At 35.3% G+C, this 17171-nt stretch overlaps 2 protein-coding genes across 2 annotated transcripts in view; one reads left to right on the top strand and one right to left on the bottom strand.

Moving 5' to 3' along the window:
• RARS2 (arginyl-tRNA synthetase 2, mitochondrial) overlaps positions 1-6441 on the top strand; it is a 38866-nt gene extending 32425 nt beyond the window's left edge. The window contains exons 12-20 of the mRNA XM_004673676.2: positions 250-310; positions 1527-1603; positions 1739-1863; positions 2378-2445; positions 2530-2639; positions 3268-3363; positions 4309-4383; positions 5727-5790; positions 6329-6441. Coding sequence (XP_004673733.1) covers positions 250-310; positions 1527-1603; positions 1739-1863; positions 2378-2445; positions 2530-2639; positions 3268-3363; positions 4309-4383; positions 5727-5790; positions 6329-6415 — 763 coding nt within the window. The 3' untranslated portion in view covers positions 6416-6441. The remainder of the gene's footprint in view (positions 1-249; positions 311-1526; positions 1604-1738; positions 1864-2377; positions 2446-2529; positions 2640-3267; positions 3364-4308; positions 4384-5726; positions 5791-6328) is intronic.
• Positions 6442-7408: 967 nt separating this feature from the next.
• Positions 7409-17171, bottom strand: part of SLC35A1 (solute carrier family 35 (CMP-sialic acid transporter), member A1) — a 23552-nt gene continuing 13789 nt past the window's right edge. The window contains exons 3-7 of the mRNA XM_012723089.1: positions 15878-16030; positions 13099-13165; positions 11341-11517; positions 10511-10645; positions 7409-8256 (exon numbers count right to left, since the gene is read on the bottom strand). Coding sequence (XP_012578543.1) covers positions 8126-8256; positions 10511-10645; positions 11341-11517; positions 13099-13165; positions 15878-16030 — 663 coding nt within the window. The 3' untranslated portion in view covers positions 7409-8125. The remainder of the gene's footprint in view (positions 8257-10510; positions 10646-11340; positions 11518-13098; positions 13166-15877; positions 16031-17171) is intronic.

Raw genomic sequence — 17171 nt, 5'->3', positions numbered from 1 at the left:
ACTTTGGAGCATTTTAGTTATAACTACTACCGTGTCCCAGGCTTTTTATTTATTTTTATTGCTTCACAGTGTTTATTATTATTACTTTGTACCAAAGTTTGGGATTAGCATTATATAAGTTTGAGTAGTTACACCTTACACTGTGAGGTAATAGGAAGTCTTAATTAGAAGAGTCTCATTATTAAATAGGTAAAACAGGTAACTACCAAGATCTGCTTGGTAACTTTTGATTTGTGGTCATTTTTTCAGAGATCTTGCAGCTGCTATAGAGAGAATGGACAAGTACAATTTTGATACAATGATTTATGTGGTAAGTAATCAAGAACAAAAGGTTATGATCCCTGCTTCATGGAAACTGCAGATAGAGGTTGATATTAGAAAACTGGAAAAATAATTTTGTCAAACTATATACAGAATGTTAAGATTTTTTTTAAGATTATAATTGACATAGTTAGCTTCAGGTGTACAATATAATAATGGAATATATATGTAGATGATTGTGATCATTTAATTATAGTTACTAAGAATTTGTCATCTTTTGGTGGTTTTTAAGTTTCACGTTCTACTCTCATAGCAACTTAAATATATTTAAGGTGATAATATACTTAAAAGAAAAAAATGAAAAAGTCCACATTGCTTCATAATTTACTAAAATCAGGAAATTGTAAAATTAAACTGTACAGGTCACTGTAATACATTTTTTAAAAGATTAACTTTATATTTTAAACATGTATGACTTATAATACATTTCAAAATAAGAATTCTAAGTACCCTTCATCTAGCTTCCCTCAAGGATAAAATCCTACATAACCATGGTACTTAGTCATACCAGAAAATTGGTAGGCTTTATTTAAATTTTGCCAGTTTTCATATCCATTTATGTGAGGATATGAGTGTGTATTGGTGGTTTTATGAAATTTTATCACATGCATAACCATTACCATATTCAGAATATAGAACTGTTTCTTCACAAAAAATCTTCCTCATGACAGCTACTTAATAGTCTCTCCTGCCCCTAAGCCTCAATCTTGGTAATAACCACTGTTGGGTTCACAGTACAGTTTTATACTTTGAGAATGTTACACAAAGACTTTTTTCACTCAGTATATATGAATGTCCTTGAATTCCAACCAAGCTGTTGTATTTATCTGTAGTCTGTTCCTTTTATGCTGAGCATTATTCTTTTGTGTTCTCTTTCCTCCCTTTCTATTTACAATCTCCCTTTCCCCTAAGGAAAAAGAAGTTGTCATTATCATTTTAGCTTGACTGTGGCCTTGGCGATAAAAGAGGAAAAAGCTGAGAAAGAATGTAAATAGATTGAGGATTAAAATTCCATATTTCTTCCTGACAGTGCAGTGCTGAGCTCTTATTTCTTCCTTTTATGGCACTCAGCTTAAAAACTCTTTGTGTGTTTATTTAAAACAAATCAATTGATAATGACTTTAGTCTGTCAAAAGTAAAATATGTTCATTTGATGCATGTCCAATCTATTTGTATAGATTATTTTAAATATGTTTTTTCTCAAGACAGATAAAGGGCAAAAAAAGCATTTCCAGCAAGTCTTCCAAATACTGAAGATCATGGGCTATGACTGGGCAGAAAGGTAATCTCTGCTTGGTTCCTAACTGTCTGCTCAGGACCATTCCTATTTCAAATTCCCTCTCTAAAAGGGAATTTTACGTACTTTGATCACCAGACCTATGAGTTTTCACTTAACTAACTTCCCTTTCCATTTCAGGTGCCAGCATGTGCCTTTTGGAGTAGTGCAGGGAATGAAGACTCGAAGAGGAGATGTCACTTTTCTGGAAGATGTTTTAAATGAGATTCAACTGAGAATGTTACAGAACATGGCTTCTGTTAAGAGTGAATTCTCTTTTTTTTGTTACCATCACAATTTATGTTTTGCTGGATTTCTATAGCTCCAATGAGCTTTCACTTACCTTGACAAAAATACTTACACTAATTAGAGGTGCCAGAACTTTTAGATTTACCACGTAGGTGTTTCTCAGTTCAGTAATCCAAATGGATGTAACCCTTTAGCACCATCATTCCATTGTTTGAGTGGTCATGCAAAGTTCCTGAGTTACATAGTGAATACAAGTCAAAAGTCCTATGGCTTTGTTTAACCTTCACCCTTGAAGAAAATCAACTATATCTAATGGGAATATTTGTAAGAAAAATAAATTTGTACTTGTTCCCTTTAATGTATGCAGGAGAAATACAATTACTTAGAGTAAATTTGCCTAAAATTAGGAAAGTAAGTTGTTCGCTGTGGACCTGCTTCTTGTTATATTCATTTTGGAAAATTTATCTCCATTTGAATTCCTGATTCTGTAGTTCCCTACAGGTTTAAGACAGCTGCCTTTGTCTGTTTCAGCAACCAAAGAACTGGAGAACCCACAGGAAACGGCAGAGAAGGTTGGGCTTGCTGCACTCATTATCCAGGTGTGTTAAGATTTCTTCCTGTGAGATCCTTTTGATTAGTACTAGAATAAATCCTGGTGCTGAAGATTTTCTCTTTCATTTTAGGATTTTAAAGGTTTACTCTTATCTGATTATCAGTTCAGCTGGGATCGTGTTTTCCAGAATCGTGGAGACACAGGCGTCTTCCTGCAATATACACATGCCCGCCTTCACAGGTGAGAAGGGACTGTCCAGATACTGAGACCACTCTGGTCTTCTGGGCAGGTATGACTGGTTGACCAAAAACCCTGTTTTCCTGGTTTCTCCAGTATCTTACATTTAAAGCTAATTAAAGTGTAGTGGAATGCCTATGTAATAATGCATTTACATAGTTTATATTAATTTAGTCTTCAGAATAACCCTGCTAAAGAATATATTTCATTTTCAGATAAAGAATTAGAGTTAGGGGGTCCTCCCTGGTGGCACAGCAGGCTAAAGCACAGCACTAAGAAGCTAAAGCCACTTCAGCATGAGTTCGAACCCCACCCACTCCGGAGATGATCCACATGGCGTGGCAGACCTTTCCTGATCTGCCCACTCCTCCCCTCAGCAGTGTACTTTGTCAGTTGGCCTGTTATGCTCTCCACTGTCTGGTGAATCCTCTCACTGCCCCTGCACCTCTTGCCGTACCCCAGTTCTGTATGCATAATCTTTTAAAAAACAAAAAAGAATTAAGAGTTAGGAAAATTGAGAGATCATGTCAAACATTACATCAGGTTGTATTTTGAGCTGATGTTCATCACTTGTGACTGTGCCCTAGCATAACTCTTGCTTAATCCTTTTTTTTTAAACTTTTGATAACAGTTTGGAGAAGACTTTTGGATGTGGTTATCTTAATGACTTCAATGCTGCTTGTTTACAAGAGCCACAATCTATTTCAATTCTCCAGCATCTGCTCAGGTATGGAGGTTTTCTTGTGTTAGCATGTCTGCTTCTGCTTCAGAAAACAACTCTCTCCTGACCGCTGCAGTGAATAGACCAGTGTCTAACTACTGCCTCACACCTCTACATAGCACTTTATTGAAGGATGACCAAAAAGTGACTATCTTTGAAAAGCAGAGGGCATGTAAAGGTTGATTATTGGGTTTTAAAAATATTAAAAATATTATCTCTGCTTAATATTAAATGCCTAACATCCTCAAGATCATGAATGAAAATGGAAAGCCTGATAGAAGCATAACATTTTAGGTTTGAAAAAGATTTCGTCTTACCTGCTATATGAACCAAAGGAAAACCCCTGCCTTTTGTGCTACCTCCTGAGACCCTAAGTCCTTCATTTCCTCTTGGTTTTAGTTCACAGCTTCAAACTCACATCTGCCTCTCAGCTCTCTCAAACTTTGTAGTCTTGTGACTAAAGAGATTAGTCTCTGGGAGGATGCTCATGGTTAACAAGAAGGCAGTTTTCTCTGATTGCCACACAAAGGTCATTGGTTCTTTTCTGGAATCAAAGGAGGAATTAATTACTGTATTTACAGTTAGCGAATTTGTGAGGAAAGTTAAGACAGTGTGCTTTTCTTAGCATTGAAGGTAGACTGTATTTTTCAGAATATATTCCTAATCATTTGTATAGGGTTTTTATATTTTGTAAATAAGTTTAACAGCCATGAATTGAGTTTTTGCTCTGGGCTATATGTAAGGGATATTGAGAATGATTAGAAATAGCTGTCATCAAAGAATTGCTGTGCAAAATGTGCCTTTACTTTCATATGTACTCAAGGCCTTTTCTCCTGTCTGTGCTACTTTTAACGATGTAACATGAATCTAACATCCAAAATGTTCTGCCTTCCTGTCTTATATTTTAGCTCAGTGTCTTCCCTGACAACTATTCTGTCATCTTCCTTTTAGGTTTGATGAGGTGCTTTATAGATCATCTCAGGACCTTCAACCCAAGCACATTGTCAGTTACCTTCTAACGCTAAGGTATTTTATCTTGCTCTTTTAAAGTATGAATTGACATTTTGAGAACTGATCTGACAAAGGACCTTTCTTTCATTTAAAGTTTTCCTGTACATAATAAGCCCCTTGACCCAAAAAGTAATATGCTTTAAGTTATAAGAATTTGCTCATCTTTCCAAATGAGCAATTAATGTTTGTTCATTCATTCAGTAAGATGTTACAGTGGTCACTACTGTCTAGTGAACAGGAACCAAAACCCTCATCTTAACTGGGTAAGTACAGCACATAAGAGTTACAATAGTGGATGTAAGAGACAATGTTTGGACACAGCCCAGCCTTGAGATCAGAAAAGGAGAAAAGGCATGTCAGAGAAAGGCAATCAGTATTAATCAGGAGAAGAAAGGTGGCAGAGAAGGGGGGGGAAGCCAAGAGTTGAATGAGAACAAAGAAATTACAAGCATAGTCCTTGGATGAGAGAGCAATACAGGCCTTTTTGCCATGTATTTAAAGCATTTAAGACTTTTTAGGGCAATAGGGTTTTCAAAAGGATTTTAAGCAGAAGCACTATAGAAATACCAGTCAGCTAGAGGATAGGAAATGATTTAAGAGGCAAGTTAAGTGCAACTTAGATAAAATTTCATGGTAGCTTTTTTAGAAGCTTTGGGTAGAATGTAAGTCAACTCTTATTTAGCAACAGCTGTATCTTCCCATAAAGCTATTTAAAAGAAAATTTTTGCTTTTATTCAATATTTACTAAAATTTGAGATTAATTAGGATTTTCTTGATTTCACTTTTACCTTTTCTTCCCAAGATTGAAATAAGATACCTTTTCCTTTAAATTCTATTTAGCCATAAAGAAGAAGCAGAAAATCTTATTAAATGTCACTTTGTCATTTCATCATTAGAACCAATAGCCAGGCATCATTTCTCTGGCAGTGTGTTCTACTTGTTTCCATTCCTTAACAGAAAAGATGCTCTAAAAGAGTGGTCAGTGTGTTGTGCAGAATGGATAATTAGTTCCTATCCCACCTCCTCACTACAGACACCTCACTAAAAGGTCTAAGAAAAAACCTTTTATCTTAATGCCTAAGTTAGGAAAAACTAACCATTGGAAAGGAACCCCCTATATTTACAAAACTAACAGTTATGAAATCATAACCTTGAGGACTGGTAGTAGCTGAGCCAGGACCAAAACCTAAAGCCTGCGTTTTACTTGTTATAGAAAGTAGTGAATTCTTTCTCAAGTTTAGATATGTCTTTTAATAGCTCTAGGCTTTGATTTGAGGGAATAAAATCATGTCTTAAGTTTATATGTTAACAGGAAGCTACAGCTGGTCCTAATCGTGACTTTTCCCTTCCATTTGCAGTCATCTTGCAGCTGTGGCACACAAAACACTGCACATAAAGAACAGTCACCCTGAAGTGGCAGCGGTACGTTATGTTAAATGTTCTCTGTATAAACTCTGTCTGCATATTGATAAAGTGTATTTTATGGTACTTGTTTAGGTAACATAAGTATAAGTGATTTGTTTGATTAGTTTTTCTAGCCTTATCCAGCATTTCCATTCAGATCTGCTGGCTAATGCTACTTAGTACTGTAAGTACTTCTAAAATAGCATCCTGGTGTTTAATTATAGCAAAATACTAGATAGACTCAATTAATTAGAATTGGACTAAAAAATAAATGTTTATAAACTTTCCAACACACTGAACATATTTTCCTATATCAAGTGTGAGTGACGGTTCACCTTAGCTGAAGCTACTGACACTATCATCAATCCATAGCTCAGTCCAATGTATGAAACACTAAGAATTTCTTCTATTGTCTGAGCACATCCTAGGGCACTTTGAGATATTGTTCCTAGTTTACATTAGAAGAAAGTTAAAAATCCTTTTTGGACGGTATTATTTATTTACATATTGCCAGCCTACTGTTGAACAGTTTCTCATTCTTTGATTTATTTTATAGGCCAGACTTCATCTTTTCAGAGCTGTCCGTTCTGTCTTAGCCAATGGAATGAAACTTCTTGGAATAACACCTGTATGTAGGATGTAATTTCTAATGAAAGTGGCTTTAAAAATACTATTACCTATTCTTATGTCTGTTGCTGTTTAGAATATAATTTAAACAATTATACTATATCCTAACCTCTCAAGTGAATCTTCAAATTATTAAATCTTTAATTTTATTAAAACATTCAGATAATTTCTTTTTAAGGATAAAGGATTAGAATTTAAACTTTAGATGAGATTTCTTAACAGTGTCATTCTCTCAGGAAAAAAAATTCTTATAAAACTAATTATCAAAGAAGGGAGGGGAAATCTAAGTTTCTTGTAATTATGTAATTTCTAAATAAATTTAATAGTGATCAAAATTATTTTTCCCAATTTAATTGATGACTACTTCTAGATGACAAGTATTATGCTTGTATTTTTATAGATATATAAAAGTAACTCAATACGTGAACTCAGAATACATTTGAAGAGCAAGGAATTACGCATACAGGTACCAATATATTGGGATATTTTCATGAAAATTAGTTCATCAGTTAAGCTATATTTGAAATTGAATTTCTTAATTTCCTACATGTATCTGCACCTTGTTAAAGTGAATACTAGTAACATTCAATATCAACATAAACCAAAGTTCTCTAGTTGAATGAACAATTTTATATTGGCAAGTATGGTGTACCTTCTTGGTCTGAGAAAAGATTCATTTATACAGTCACACTTTTAGAACAAACAGCCATGAAGTAAAAATGTACAGTTGGGACATGTAAAACAAATCCCCTTCCACTTCTTGGGATTAATGTTCCCAAATCTGTGGCTTCTACCTCTCAATTTTTGAGTCTTCAGTGAAATGATATAGGGGTAGTGATGGTGAGAGCCCCATCCTTCTAAAAGCATCTCTCTAAGAAAACTTTATTAATTCAACCTAGAATCTTGTGAGCATATAGTGCAGCCCTCTTAGCACCAGCTAGTTTTTGTTTGTATTTTACATTATGTTCATATATAAATACAGAAACTGATCAGATTTCATATAAATAAATTAAGTTTATTGCTGAATTTCCCCATTAGCATGATAGAAACATTTTTTAAAAAACACAGAAATTTCACAAATTGCTGAGTCCCACAGTTTAACATACTTCATTAAAAAAAGTACAAAAGTGACATTTAGAAAGTTTTGAAGGTCTAAAGACCAGCAAAGAAATCTGAATCCAGAGAATGAATGGCACAAATACAGCACTTGAAGGATTACTTGGTCACCACCCAGAAATCATTCTCTGCATTATGAAATAGATTCAGTTTGTTTCTGAACTAGCCTCCCTTTTATAAGAAAAAGATGAGGTCTTTACTGCCACTGAGACAAAATGCTATATGTGAATTGTTGAGCAAGAAGGGTTCATCTTCTCTGGTACCTGAACAAGAGTTCAGTTAGTAGAGAAATGGCTTTGGCACTTTCTAACTTAACATTGTCCCAAACCTTGTTACTTGAATATTGAGGTGTCACATGATTTTTCTTTTGACACCATTATCTCCATACTTCATATGTACATTTTTATATACAATGAAATAAATTCCTTCATTCTGAAACAGGTTGACCTTGAACAGGTCACATTAAATCTTTGAAGCAATTCACTGAGATGCCACAGTTAATTTGGTGTTTTTGTTGACTTAAGCTACTTTCTGGAACTGACTTAAGGCTCTAGTTTAATGAAAATAGATTAGTCTTAAAGTTCTTACTTAAGAATCTTCAAGGCTGACATCATACACCAATGACTCTCTCTTTCGATGAAGCTGTTTCTCCTTGTTGAATGGATGTAGTATCTTGTCTAGGTAATCCATAAAGATATATAGAAATACATACAAGAAGTGTACCCAAAGCAAAGGTGAGTGCTGAAAAGGAAAAAATGAAATCTGCATTGTGTCCTTAATACTAACAAAGTTCAATTTGAAAACTTTGTTGTGGAGTTACACTGCCAGATCATATGGAAAATAAAATGATAAATGACAATCACTAGTTATATACTTGCCAAGAATACAAATTCCCCCCTATGCTGATTAAAAGAAAGTACAGTGAAATGTGATTTTTCCATTGCTGTAGAGTGAAAATGTAGTTGAGCAAAGACAAGTGACCAAAGATGAATGAGGCGGTGCTTGCTTTTCTAAGTAAAGTTCCATTTTCTAGCTATCCTTGTCTTCTTTACCTTAATTCAAAAAATCAGGACACAGCTAAAAAATGGCATGCAGTGGAATGACCTCAAGCTATCTAACAGAAAGATTAGCTTTGCCTAAATAGTTTCCTTAACTGTTGGAAAACCATAACATTGAACAGAAGCACTTTCTCCTGTTCCCAATATTCCTTAAGGATTTGTTGAGCACAGGATGGATTCAAACTACAATTATAAGTGTGCCAAAATCAGGTAAGAAAAGGATCTAGAGTGGTTGGTAAGTAAGGGTTGGTCCTTTACATATGCATTATGTGCCAGGGACTATTCGAAGAACTTCACCTCAAACAACCCTAGCTGAGATGATTTTATCATTCCCATTGCTCAAGTGACACAGGTTTAGTAACTTCCTCAAGGATGCAAAGATAATAAATGGTACACATCCATTAGTAACTTCCTCAAGGATACAAAGATAATAAATGGTACACATCCATTTGAACCATACTATAAAATGTTTTTTCTAAGATTTCTATAAGGTTGATGTCCCTCTATTTGCATTTATAGTAACAGTCAATTTTAAGATGAGAGGTAATAATATTGGTTAGGTCTGTTTCTTTTACTTATATTAACTTTAATGCATGCATTACATACAGTACAACTTATGAATAAGAAAAAGACTATTACAGTGTAAATGGATCCTAAAATGTTAAGTCAATGTCACTGCTTAAATAATTCAAAAGCAAGACAGGAAACTGTAAGGACTGGCAGAATAGTGATGACAGAATGTGAACTACAGTAGCAATAGATCAGACTTATCCTCACATAAAGATAAGAAAATTTAGATTTGGATTGTAGTTTCATAACCAATTCATATCACATGTCCAAAACAGGAAGGTATAAACTAAAAGAAGTAAATGAAAGACCTTTCCTCAAACAAAGTTTATTATACTGCTGAAAGTAATGATTTCCTAAAATCCCTTGTACCTCCTTGTATTCTAATCATACTACATTCAACTAAAGCACCTGTCTTGTATCTAATACTATAGCCAGAGATCCTGGCTACAAAAGCACTTTCTAAAGAGCTAAATAGATACTTCTCCAAAGAAGACCTATAAATGGCCAGCAGATGAAAAACTCATCATGGAAATGCATATGAACCACATTCCTCACACCTGTAAGAATAGTACATATCAAAAAGACCAAATATGTGTTGGTGAGTATGTGGAGAAAAAGGAAACCACTTATATTATTGTGTATCTATTTGGAATACAGTATTGACCTTTCTCAAAATAAGAAAAATAGATCCACCACATGGCCCAGTATATTCCACTCCTAATTATCTACCAAAGAATGCAAAAACACTAATTTAAAGGGATACACACACCTACATTCCTTGTAGCACTAAATATGATAGTTTAGTTATAGAAACTAAAATGGTGTATACATATACACAATGGAATACTACTCAACTATTAGAAAAATTAACTCTTGGCACCTGCATGGAAAGAACTTGAGGGAATTATGCTAAGTGAAGTAAGTCAGAAGGGGGTGGCGGGAAATGAGGAACAGAAAAAACAACAAATAAACCCTAGAAAAAAGACTACAGAAGTGAGGCTACTAGAAGAGGAAGAAGAGCTGCAGGAGCAACAGATCAGTAGAAAATTAATGGTGCTCTGATGATAGATGCGGTGTGATAAAACACTTGAAAAGGCATGAACCTATACCCCACATCATATACAGTGTGGCAAACTAATATCTCAATAAAACAATCTTTTAAAATGATCTTCCACTGCAGCAACTGAGTAGCCTGCTCACTTTCATTAGCTCAAGCTTTAGACCCATTTAAACCTAAATACTGTTGATCCACATTTCTACTAGACATCTTTGGATTTCCAGGAATTTCCATAAACACTACAAGAACTACTATATTTAATAAAAGACTAATTCAGAGGCTCATGCTAAAACTTAATACTAAGACATACTTATCTGCAATCCAAACAGCACCACTGAAGCGATGGTAGAAAGGACAATAGCTGCTGCTGCAGAAAAGCCTTTCATGATGTTGTCTGTGTACTTGACCACAACTGAAGTATAGAGCCCTCCAACACTTGCAAAAGCTTGATTCAAAAAGAAAGAAAAATCTTAACACTTACATGAAACATTATGATGGTGAGGCAGTTTTCATCCAGAGATGGCATATTAATTTACCTACAAAATACTATTGTCCTTAGAAGCAGCCATCTGAGAGCGCTTATACTAAAATTGCATAGTTGTTTCTACAAAACATTTTTCAGATGCCCAAAGGGGTAAGTGGTCTATTGCTAAACTGTGCACATTTATTGCTATCACATTAGATACTTTGTGATTGTGAAGACAAAATTGCTTTGGGATAGCCATGCCACAAAAGTAAGTCAATAAAACAAAAATCACATTTCAAACTGATGTTCACAGTATCAAAGGAACAATTTCAAAATGCTATAAAGGATTAAAATAGCCCACAACCTTGGAAAAAAAAAAAAAAGATCTGGTGGCACAACGGGTTAAAGTACAGCACTATGAAGCTCTCCACAGCCACTGCAGCATAAGTTCCATCCCCAGGCAGGGAGCTGACCCACATGGCACAGCAGACCTCTCTTACCTGCCCACAACTCCCCTCAGCAGTGTATTTCAGTGGATCTGCCCGTTCTATTCCCCACTCTGTCTCTGGTGAATCCTCTCACCTCCCACACCTCTGGTATATACCCCAGTTCTTGTATGCATAAATAAATCTTTTTAAAAATCTACTCAGGACCTTTAATTCCTGGATACTTACAGATGACAATCCAGACATAATATGTATAACCATAGAAAAATCCTTTTTCTTTAACTTCATCTCCATCTGACAAGTAGACACCAACTAATGTCACAACAATCCCTGATAGATACATCTGAATGTTTCTCACCCAAAGGGAAGTGTCTGAACTCTTTAAAACTTTTTCAAAATACACTCCTGAAAGAAAAATTAGACATGCAAATATGAAACAAAGATAATTACTAGTAATTAATTTAAAATAATCTAGAGATATAAAATTATCTGGGGAACATTTAGGTACATATTTATTATCTTGGTTGTCACATACTGCATACTGGATATTACCAATTTTTATTACAAAGAACAAAAAATTAACTAAAAAGAAACTTTCTAATCTGTATTAAAAGGATACTTAAATTACTGTTAAGAACAGTTTCTGCCTTTAGTATAGCAGTAATGTGACTCACAAAAGCTGTTTTAGCACCAATGAAAACTTGCTTTGGCAAGTCACACCCTATGATGACTAGTAATGAAAACACCTAACTCTGCAAAATACCTATTTAATCACCACTAGGGATTTTTTTCTAACACAACTAAAATGTAAATAGACCTTCTGAAGTTAAGTCTTTTTTCTTTAAAAGGCTTCCACAAACCAAGTTCACAGACAATTTTCAAAGGACTGTGAGTTCCCAAACTGACAGTAAATTTTTTGTGTATGTGCATTTTTCTGGGGTTGAGAATCCATTTTTTTCCCTCAGATATTCCAAAGGAGCGCCAGATTCCCCTAGTAAAGTTACTATATTTAGCCTGAGGATAAACCTATAAATTTATACTTAAAATGAATGTATGGTTGGCCAGGACATTAATTACAAAGATTTCAGTTATAAACATAGAAACCAAAGGTTGCTACAATCATACAATAATCTAATAATTCTAATTAAAAGCAAGATTGTTTTTAGTGAGCCTATCAGGAAAGAACCAGAAACAAACATGGTTATTTCTATTTCACCTCTGATTTTGCTATTTAAAGCATACAGGGTCAGGTACTGTGTAGTAAGAGGCTGAACTAATAGAATGTTAGACAAACATCTAAGCCCTCAAAAATAGTATTAAAACTAAGTTTCACGTTGTTGGAAGTACTTCTAAAATACATTTCATTTCTTATTTTTACATTTAACATTCACACTTTGTCTTAATTCAGTGGAGGACTGCTTCTCCCTACACAATTCCAGACTTCCATGTTTATTTGATGTTAGTGGTTTTGGTTCTTAACAGCCAGAAAAAGAAGGGGTAAGTTATTTGTTAGGTTTCTAGGTACTCTCCACCCATCATCTCACCTCCCTACTCCATAGTTCCTAATCTGTGGAAGTGAGGTAAGGATCTGCAATAACTATAGAAAAACACAGACCAAGCTAGTAAACCCCTTAAGTAGCAGAATTTAGTTTGAAGATAGTGTCAGTCCAGGAAAATGAAAGTATTTGAGTTTCTGATGGCTAATTTCCTCCATTTTTAGAGGTCTCTTTGCATTTTTGGGGGGGTTTTGGCTGGATAAAGGATGGTCAGGGAAGACAGAAATACATTCTTAGATAACTCCCAAGTGTGAATGACCAAATCCAAACTGAGTGAACCACCACTAGGCACCCACTGAAAAACAGCTAATAAAACTATAAGAAGAAACTTTAATGGGGATCAAATTGTAGTGAAAAAAGGAGATAAACTAAATCTCTAAAGTTTGACTTTTTCAACAAACATTTGACACTACATCCTGTTATGATTTACCTGCAAATCCTGAGCACAATACAGCAATAGCTATAGCGCCAAATCCTAATAATGGATTCTGTTCCACCTGTAATGGTAATGTTTTAAAAGTTATTTTTGGTAACTAATAAATAGAATTCGTCTGAGAGAACAAATGAAGACAAAAATTGGTTACAGTTCTTCCGCTAGTATGTGCTGTATCAGATAAAGCTATTCTACAAAATAAGATAGAACCAAACAAAAGACCATCCTGTTGTGTAACCAAAGCACTGAAATTAAAAACATGCATTGCAAATGCTTAATATGTGTGCTTATTTTGGAAGCATGGAATTTTCTACCTCACCTTCTTGACTGCCACCACCCTAACTCAAACTCTCTCTCCTGGAAAAAGTAACTTGTTTTATTTCTGATCACCTAAAGAATGAAGTAATGATTACGGAGATTTTCACTTCTTAAAATTTTTATTAAATACTATTACTGTAACTGCCATGCACCAAATATGCCATTGTGTACTAAAGGAATGAAGATGACAATGACACACAGCTGGGTAAGATTGACAGCTATCGTAATACTGTGCCAACATATATATTAGACCCAGTCTATCATTTCAACTTTATGTCATCTTTCTTCCCTACATTATTCCTCATGAACTTTTTTTTTTTTAAGATTTATTTATTATTCATACAGATCCGGGTACAGGCCAGAGATGCGGAGGGTGAGAGGATTCACCAGGGATCGAGTGGGGAGCAGAACAGGCAGATCGACGGAGTACACTGCTGAGGGGAGCAGCGGGTGGGTCAGGAGAGGTCTGCCGGGCCATGTGGTCACCTCCGGGGCAGATGGGGATCGAACTCATGCGGAAGTGGCTTAAGCTTCTTAGTGCAGTGCTTTAACCCGCTGCACCACCAGGGAGGGCCTCCTCATGAACTTTTATCAGAAATGAATAAGGACTAGAAAGATCTTAAAGGCCTGACCTTTTGCCCAAAGTTAACAAGCTAAGTTTAATAAATACTAACACATCCTGTATTTTGATCTAGAAGCAGCCCATAGCATAAGATACATTTGAGACATACTCTGAAATAGCTACATATAGTTGTATATAAACTTATGGAATAGATGGCCTCCCCCCTCAAAAAAAAAAACTAATTATATACTGATTTAAAACAAATCTCTAGTATTCAAAACAAAGGAAGTAATTAGAAAGTTTTGGCTCACACAACTCAGTCAACATTGGAAGACAATGTGAACCTTTGGACACAGAAAAAAACAAGTGAATACATCTAGACGAGAAATACCAGGCAACTGGTGCATGAGGCAGGGATGAGGAAATCTCTAGAAAAAATATTATATTGAAAGAAAGAAATTTTGAGGATGCCTCAATGACGTGAGAATGGGGATGATATTGTCCTCAAACATTAAAGGATCATCAATTAGAGTTTGTAGGGATTTGAGTTACTCTGACAAGATCAGTAAGATGAAGTTTTAGGAAGCTGCATTCTGTTTATAATATGAAATAACTTCTAGAGTGGTTCAAAAGTACCCTACACTTTAAGCTTACTATGTTTTTTATACATGTAACTATATGAGAGGAACTTAAATTTTTCTAATAATATTTGTCTTATTTGCCACCACAAATTATGTCTCTGCAGGTCTATAACTGAGTTAAACTGTACACTGCCTACTTGACTTGAAATGTCACCAAGAGTGTAAGCATGCTTAAATATCATGGGAAGGGCCTTCCCTGGTGGCGCAGCAGGTTAAAGCGTAGCACTGGGAAGCTTAGCTTAGGCCACTTCTGCATGAGTTCGATCCCCGCCTGCCCCAGAGGAGCTCCGCATGGCATGGCAGACCTCTCCTGACCCACCCGCTGCTCCCCTCAGCAATGTACTTCATCGATCTGCCTGTTCTGCTCCCCACTCTGTCTCTGGTGGCTCCTCTCACCCTCCGCATCTCTGGCCTGTACCCCAGTTCTGTATGAATAAATCATTAAAAAATTTTTTTAAAAATATCATGGGAAGAATATATATTAATCTACGATTCAAAAAATTCTCTAACAGTAACTACTTAAAGAGGAATTGTCTTCCTATATTCACAAGTTCTCGGTACATCCCAGCTACCTTATACTCCAAGAGGGGTCTTCAGTTGTAGAGAAAAACTGACTTTCAGAAAGACATTCACTGTAGTTCTACTTTCTACTTCTCTGGAAAATGAATGATTAAAGCATCTAATACTAAAAAAAGCAGGTTAACATTTAACGGCCAAAAAACAGTTTTAAGTCAAGGGCACTTTTGCTCTATTTTAGTTATCAGTAAAAACACTGTTCCCCAATAACCCTGATCACTGGCAGAGGTTGTATGTGCAAACAAAAAAAGCTTTATAAGTTGAGTAAAATGGTGAGAATTAGATGTTCCTAAGGGAATGTTTTAAAAAGGGCCTAGAAGTTCTGTAAGTACACTGGTGAAGTGGGAGTTGGCACCATTTCAAGTCACAGCTGAGCTACTAATTCACTTTGGACAAGTTACTTCTTTGGTCTTCAGTTTTGTCATCCATAAAACAAAAGAAGTAGACTACATTAAGTTATCTTCAATCTCTAATATTTTATGCATATTCTCTTTAAAAAAAAAAGCCAATAAATATGATTATCCTTAATTAACATCTTCCTAAGGGAGAGAAAAGTGTATCCATAGGGCAAAGATTACTTTAAATCAAAGACATGCAATTGTGCTGCATTCTATATGACTGAATTTATAAGACTTAAGGTAGTTTACTATTTACTTGTAATAGGCATTTTGTTTCTTACCGTGACTTTTGTAGCTTGGGCTGGTTTCCACTGTACAAGTGTAACTCCACCACACAGCATAAAAACTGAAATCCACTGTAATTTGCTGAGTGTCCGGTTTAACATTAAAACAGTACATAAGGCAGTACAAGGAATCTTCAACTGGTAGGTCACCTAAAAACAAAACAATGAATTAATAAACTGTTACATTCATTCTGACACAAATACAGCTGATCTTTGAGCAACATGCATTTGAACTGCATGGATCCACTTATATGTAGATTTCCTTGTAAAAAGATGACAAACTTATCAGTAAGTATAGTATAGTATTATAAATGTATTTTCTCTTTATTTTTTAATAGTGTTAAGTTTTGAGGGAGTCAAAAATTATACATGGGTTTTGAACTTGATGAGGAGTAAGCATCCCAACTCCAGGGGGTGTCAAGCTACCTACCACTCTATACACGATTATAAACGCAACTCAAATTCACAAGGATAGAAAGATGAGCAAAAAATAACAAAATCCTGAAAGTTAGAAAGCAGATGAACAAAGAAAAATTGATTTCATAGACCAGATAGTAGAATTCTAACTAGCAGTGGTGAAGAGTGAGAACGGAGAACGATCACAACTTACACAACAAAATCTTTACAAGTCCCAGCAATAAACACTTCTGCAACTAGGTGTGAATGAAGGTTGGGTAAAATAAGGGTTGGTTCCATTCTATTTAGGAAACAAATACAGAGATGCTCCTCTCCTATCGATTTTCTTTATCCCCACTGAAGACTGGAAGCTTTTTTTTTTTTTAAATATTTATTTATGCATTGGTACTGGAATAAGAATAGACATACAGTCCAGTGGATTCGAACAGAATACCCAGATACAAACCCACAAGTTTATGGATAGCTAATTTTTGACAAAGGAGCAAAGAAGATACAATGGAACAAAGAAAGTTTGTTTAGCAAATGTGCTGGGAAAACTGGGAAGCTACATGCAAAAAAATGAAACTAGATCACTGCCTCACTCCAGTCACAAAAATCAACTCCAAGTGGTTTAAAGAACTAGACGTAAGAACAGAAACCATAAAATACCTGGAAGCAAAGATGGGCCAAACACTACAAGACATACACTTCAGCGACATCTTTAAAGGTAGAGCACCCAATGCCACAATAGTGAAGGCAAGGATAAATAGATGGGACTAAATCAAGTTAAAGAGCTCTGTACAGCAAAAGAAACATTACAAAAAACAAACAGACAGCCCACTAATTGGGAAAACATTTTCTCACACAAAAGCAATGATAAAGGACTGATCACAAA

This window comes from Condylura cristata, unplaced genomic scaffold, assembly GCF_000260355.1.
Source record: "Condylura cristata isolate star-nosed mole 26May11 unplaced genomic scaffold, ConCri1.0 scaffold00001, whole genome shotgun sequence".
In the NCBI taxonomy this organism is placed as follows: domain Eukaryota; kingdom Metazoa; phylum Chordata; class Mammalia; order Eulipotyphla; family Talpidae; genus Condylura; species Condylura cristata.
This window is presented reverse-complemented; position numbering and strand designations above follow the sequence as displayed.